We start from the raw sequence: 6217 nt of genomic DNA on the forward strand, positions 1-6217 counted from the left end.
GCTTTGAGCAGCCTGGGCTGGTGGAGGTGTCCCTGCCCATGGCAGGGGTTGGACTGGATGAGCTTTAAGGTCCCTTCCCTCAAACCATTCTGTGATGGTTAAGGCTACAAAGATGATGGAGGGAGTGGAGCATCTCCCTTCTGAGGAGCGGCTGAGGGAGCTGGGTCTCTTTAGTTTGCAGAAGAGGAGACTGAGGGGAGACCTCATTCATGTTTATAAATATTTAAAGGGTGAGTGTCACGAGGATGGAGCCAGGCTCTTCTCGGTGACAAACAATGATAGGACAAGGGGTAACGGACACAAGCTGGAACACAGGAGGTTCCACTGAAATTTGAGAAGAAACTTCTTCTCAGTGAGGGTGACAGAGCACTGGACCAGGCTGCCCAGAGAGGTTGTGGAGTCTCCTTCTCTGCAGACATTCAAAACCTGCCTGGATGCCTTCCTGTGTAACCTCATCTGGGTGTTTCTGCTCCGGCAGGGGGATTGGACTGGATGAGCTTTTGAGGTCCCTTCCAATCCCTGACGTTCTGGGATTCTGTGATTCTCGAATGAATTGACTGTCCTGCAATTCCTTGTCTATAGTGTTTGTTATATTGTCGCTCCCTGTTTCAGCCACTCGCACATACAGCTCTCTTCTCTGTTTTTAACTGCTGCACCAATGGAACTGACGAACAGTTGTGATCATCCTTGTTGCCTTTATTTGTGCATATACCTACTATATCCCTTTTCACTTGGAGGGACAAGAGTGACACATAATGGTCAAGATGCAAATGAGGCATGCATTTATACAATGACATAATGATGCTTAGGCTTCTGCTGCTTTCCTAATAAATCCTATTATTGCCTTTACTTCCTGGACTGCTTCCTGAGCCTTGGGCAGATGTTTTAATGGGTTACCCTCAGATAATCCCTAGATCTTGTTTCTGAGTGATAGCATTATCAGCTCAGAGAATGTCATTGTGTACAGAAAGTCAGGATTGGTTCTTTTTTCTCTTTGTTTTGTCACTTTACATTTACCCACTCTGAATTTCACCTTTACTCCTCAGTTGCTCTGTACTGGCAGGCCCTTCAGCAACCTCTCCCATAAGCTCTATCTTTACTACCTCGAGGGAATTTAGTAATGCTAACAAACTTCTTAAAACCACCGCTTGAATATACCTGCGCCTGCATTCCTTGGAAATACCAGTCAGTCTTTCTGCATGCTTTGCAATGCTTACGTCTGCTTCCAGCTCTTAATGGCTTTGAAAAGAGGCTACAAAAGGAGGAGGCTTGGAAGAACAAGAGCAACGAGTGTGCAATGGGATTTCATTCATCCTCTTGAATGCTTCTTGGATAAGCACAGGCAAAGAGATGGGTGAACTGTGGTGGGTGCACGTGCCTGGCACCCCTGCAGTACAACACTGGCTACCAGCCCAACTTGTAACACAGGCATTAGTTAACCTTCTTGCACAAACACAGTGCACACAAACAGTTGTAGATGCATTTCTTAATCGCACAGGAACTGACCAGTCCCATCACCAGATGGAGGAGAGTGGTTTCATCTCGAAGAGGAACACCCAGCAATCTGCTCCATGAATCTACTCCACGGACTGGGGATCAAATCGTAACAAAGTTGACTCAGCTGTTTCTTCTAGGGCAGTTAAGTGCAGTGAAGTCTGATCAGCGATTACTACAAAAAAAAGGCTCTGTAGTCTTCTCAGACTATAACTCAAATAGAATAATTTTGTGTTTTCGTGAACATGGAAGTTACCTGATAATCTCTCCAGTGAAGCTTACACTGGTCCAGTGCATTTGAACAGAACAACAACAAACGAAATAGCAAGCGTGCCAACAGCCTGAGTCACTCTATCAGCTTTCCCGTCGGCATTCCCTTTCTATTATTTGATTGCTTTGTCCGACCCTCCTCATGGACTATTATTGGACAGTTCTTGACTTAGAAGAGCGGCTCATTAGGGCTGGGACTTTAATTATATTTTGTGCAATGCCGTAGCACGAATAAGTCAGAATAGATAGGATTCTAGAGGGGTTTTGCAAGAGTCAGGGATATGCCTGGGTGTCTTTGGCAACAGATCCCCTGTCCTGGTAGTTTGTTTATCACCATCCTCCTTCACCCAGGGATGTCAGTGGAAAAGGTTATTTAAACAAAAGGCAGGAGGTGATGTGTGTGTGTGTTGGTATGTGCGGTCTCTGTCACAGTGGGGCCTCCCGCAGCGGGGAAGGCACAAGTGGAATAGGAGCTGCCAGTTTCTTTAGCACCTGAAGTGGCACTTGGGCAGGAAGAAAGTAAAGAATGAGGTGAGGGGCAGAAACTAGGCCATGGACTTGATACTCAGTTTGCAAAGGGCTGGTTTGGATGACAACATCACTCTGCCCACATCTGCTGTCAGAAAAGGTTGAGGAAATGCTAATCTGCTTTGACATGAGTTAGCTTAGATGGCTCACAAAGGTGGTGTGAGCTAACTTTGATGACTTTGCCTGATGTGGTAAAAGGCAGATGTAAGCGATGATGTCTTCACTTCACTCATCTAGATCTTAAAAAGGACAGCTAGCCAAGGGTTTGTCTCAGGCATAAGTCTCTTGCTTAAGTGTTCCAACCCAAGGGGAAAGACTCAATGTAAAACCATAGGATTTTTATCTCCAGAGTCTCTGTTTGCTTCCTCTGAAAAGGAAACTCTCTGTAGGAGAGATTGGACTATGGATGCACAAATCTGTAACACCTGTTACAGATGTTAAGCTTTGTCCTTATCTCTTGCCTTTTCTGCCTTTTTTTTTGTTTAGAGAGAGGAGAAGCAGCTGGACCTGACCCTGGAAGCACTCATCAGTCAGGTGGCTGACCTGAAGAACTCCTTGGTCAGTTTTATCTACAAGCTGGAGAATGAGTACGACCGACTCACATGGTAAGGTGTCTCACAGAGCTGGGGACACTGTCAATCACTGCTGAAGCTGTTCCAGACTCAGCACAAAGAACCACAAAGTATAATTAAAAACCATTAGCCTATTGTCAGTAGGTTTAAATTTGCTTACACCAGAAAACCAGTTGAAATCCATTGGTTTCATGCTGTGTAGTAATAAAGTAATGATAATACCTTTTCATCTAGATGCTTTATGAGAACTAGTGTAGTTACTTGCATCTGTAGTGACTGGAAGCTTCTCAGACAAAATATTTTAGAGACCCACACACATTATAAAACGAGCAATGGTCCTTTCTGTATTTCTTGACCTTTGTGGTTTTTTCTGGCTCTGGTATAAACTGAGCTCTTGTGTTTTGCTGGTTCTGCATGTTTTACTAGACAGCCTAAGAGACATGCAAGGTGGCATTCTCCTCCTGATGGAGCATAAAGATGTTACAGCTGCAGCTTAATAAACTATACAGTATCTTAGACAGTGTGTGCCACTGCAGCAAAGCTTCATGGGCTGTTAGCATTTACAGTTAATGTTGCAGAAGGCAGGAGAGGTGATGAATTCCCCAGAGAAAGCAAGCTGAAGGAGACCTCCTCAACAAGATTATCAGTTATTTTGCTTCATTATTCCTTAGTCTGGATAGCCAAGCTATAAATATTGTCTGTCCTGGCTGCACCGCTTAGGAGTTAAATTGTTTCTCTGACCTTGCTCTATAATTGCACTGGGAGAGTTAGTGATAAGGAAAGCATTGCTTCTGTGTATGTTACTGAAATCCCAAACAACTGCTTCTTCCAGTGGTGCTGCTTGTAACGTCCCTGAGCTATTTGCAGCATTGTGTGTAGGGACCAAGATTTGTCCACACCTGCACAGTCAGCCCTAGGTTTTACTGCTTACTGTCCAGAGTAGACTGATTTGAGGAGTAACAGTGTTATTTCTTCACTTCCCAGTCATCTGAGTGAAGAAGAGATAAAAGCCATCTGTGGCATCCCTTTCCATGTTCTGTCTCCTTGATTTGCTTTCCCAGGCCTTCAGTTCTGGACAGCTTTGCATTGCTCTCAGGGCAGCTGAACACCTTGAATAAAGTGCTAAAGCATGAGAAGACCCCACTATTGCGAAACCAGGTTATCATACCCCTAGTGCTGTCTCCAGATCGCGATGAGGAGATCATGGTAAGAAACTTCCCTTTGAGTGTTGGCCCTGGAGTATCACAAAATGCTCATATATCTGCTCCAGCTTGCCATTCCTTGTGCTTGGCATTCCTCAGCTCTGGGTGCTGAGAAAGAAAAGATGAGGAGTTCTTCCTGGGAGCTGCTTTGCTGGGGGACTTTCACCTACAAACACTTGCACTGGACACCCTTTACAGGAGGTGTTCCTGATCATAAATATGTTCTATTCATTATGTTTGGGCTGAAAGAGATAGTGTCTTGTTGTGTAACTGGGAGGTCTCCTTGCAAGCTCCTAGTTTTCTCTGCCATAGCTGTGCTGTTTCTGTCAGACATCTGCATCTTGATTTGCACTGTTTGCCATCTGACCAACATGGGAGGGGTGTTACAGAACCTCCAGCATGCCTGGCAATGTTTATTCTCTGCTTGAACAAGAAAACATTTCAACTGATCCTGGCCATGCTGGTGGGATTGCACTGCAGACCCCGGTGGGTTGCTCTGACTAAACAGGCACAGTGCAAATTCCTAGAGAAATTGTTGAAACATGGTAGTGAGATTAAGACTGAGATTGAGGTTTCCCCGCAGCATGCTACTAGCCTTGTTCCAGCACCATAGCCTGTGCTCTGGTCTTGAGCTGTCTGAGTGCTGGGCTGGAGGAGGCGGCTCTGAGCGTGTCTTGTCCAACTATTGCAGCGGCAGACAGAGGGGCGTGTACCGGTGTTCAGCCATGAGGTAGTGCCTGATCATCTTCGAACTAAGCCTGACCCTGAGGTGGAGGAGCAGGAGAAGCAGCTGATCACAGATGCAGCTCGAATTAGCCCTGATGTGGCACAGGTAAGTGAAGGAGAGTTTGGTACTTCTGCCTCTTAGTCCTAGGGTACAAGATGCCCTTTAACTCTGCTTCCTTCACTCTTCCATCTGACAGTTTTCTTTTTTGCTGTGTCCTTTTCTGTCTGAGATTTCTCTAGCTGAGCCTAGCTGAGGTTTGAGTTCCTCCACAGTTTCACAAACCAATGGTATCCAGCCCACTGGCTGTGGTGCCACCGAAACAGTCAGAGAAAGGCAAAGGGGCTACCCCGTCCCTATAGTCCTATCCTGCATGCATTAGCTATGGGCTCTCTAAGTTCTGCTACCAAAATGCTTCTGTTTGGTTACACAGACCCTGGGAAGAGAAAGGTTGTTCGTTTGCCTTGCTGACTTGTACTGACTTGGAGGTATCGTGGCAGTTTCTGATAAGTTTTCGTTTTGCAGAAACAGATCCAAAGTCTGAACAAAATGTGCTCAAATCTGCTGGAGAAAATCAGTAAGGAGGAGCGTGAATCTGAAAGTGGAGGTATGTCACTGAGGTCGAAGTGGGGTACAGGGTCCAAGCAGCAGGCTTGAGAGAGCAGTGGCAACACAGGTAAAACAGAGAGTCTGAAGCATGGGAATTGCAGATGAGCAGCATAGATGAAAGCATTCCATAAGATGCAAGGTTGGCTGTCCTGGAGCCCCCTAATTTGAAAAGGGGTCTTGTGGGTGCAGCATGTCCTGCTTGTGTGAGCTATGAATGGCAGAAAGGTCACTCCAACTCTTTGCCATAATCCCATTTGAGAAGGTGGTTAAGTATTTACCAAGAAAACATCCCAGTCACCTCAGATTAATGAAAATAGCTGTGAAAATGCAGTGGCATTGAATGGGAAACCCCTTAGCTGTGTTCTGAATGAGTCCACATGTTTGTTGGCAGGCTTTTGTGTGACATCCTCTAGATGATGGCTGCTTCATGGTCAACCTTTTCTGGTTCTGACTCTGATGCTGGACATCCTTATTGTATTGGTCTCTTCCATCAGCTGTTCGCTATTCCTGTGAGTGCTATGCACAACCCTCAAAGGTAGTGGGTGGGTTTTTTTGTCATGTTTTACACACACATAGTGCAAGCAAGGACACAAGCACAGGTTCTCTCTGGTTTCTGGGATTAGTAGTATATCTTGGCAGGTGTGTGGTAGAAAAACTTGCAGACACCGTGCTGCTCAGGAGCCTCCAAAAGAGGACTTTGCTATTGTTTATCTAAATCACAGTGCTTGTTACTTGCCATAGGATTCAGCACAGAAGAGCCTTTAGTGGGAGCATTCTCATGGGCGTGGAGGAGTTGGCTCCCTCTGTCCTCTTTTCCT

At 45.7% G+C, this 6217-nt stretch overlaps 1 protein-coding gene across 1 annotated transcript in view; it reads left to right on the top strand.

Annotated features, from left to right (window-relative positions):
* Window positions 1-2782: 2782 nt before the first annotated feature.
* The window catches only part of MED8 (mediator complex subunit 8), a 7363-nt gene continuing 3928 nt past the window's right edge, over window positions 2783-6217 (top strand). Inside the window, exons 1-4 of the mRNA XM_010187144.1 lie at window positions 2783-2897; window positions 3926-4070; window positions 4758-4898; window positions 5316-5397. Of these exons, the coding sequence (XP_010185446.1) occupies window positions 4068-4070; window positions 4758-4898; window positions 5316-5397 (226 nt within the window). The 5' untranslated portion in view covers window positions 2783-2897; window positions 3926-4067. The remainder of the gene's footprint in view (window positions 2898-3925; window positions 4071-4757; window positions 4899-5315; window positions 5398-6217) is intronic.

Source organism: Mesitornis unicolor, unplaced genomic scaffold, assembly GCF_000695765.1.
Source record: "Mesitornis unicolor isolate BGI_N332 unplaced genomic scaffold, ASM69576v1 scaffold47786, whole genome shotgun sequence".
NCBI classification, from domain to species: domain Eukaryota; kingdom Metazoa; phylum Chordata; class Aves; order Mesitornithiformes; family Mesitornithidae; genus Mesitornis; species Mesitornis unicolor.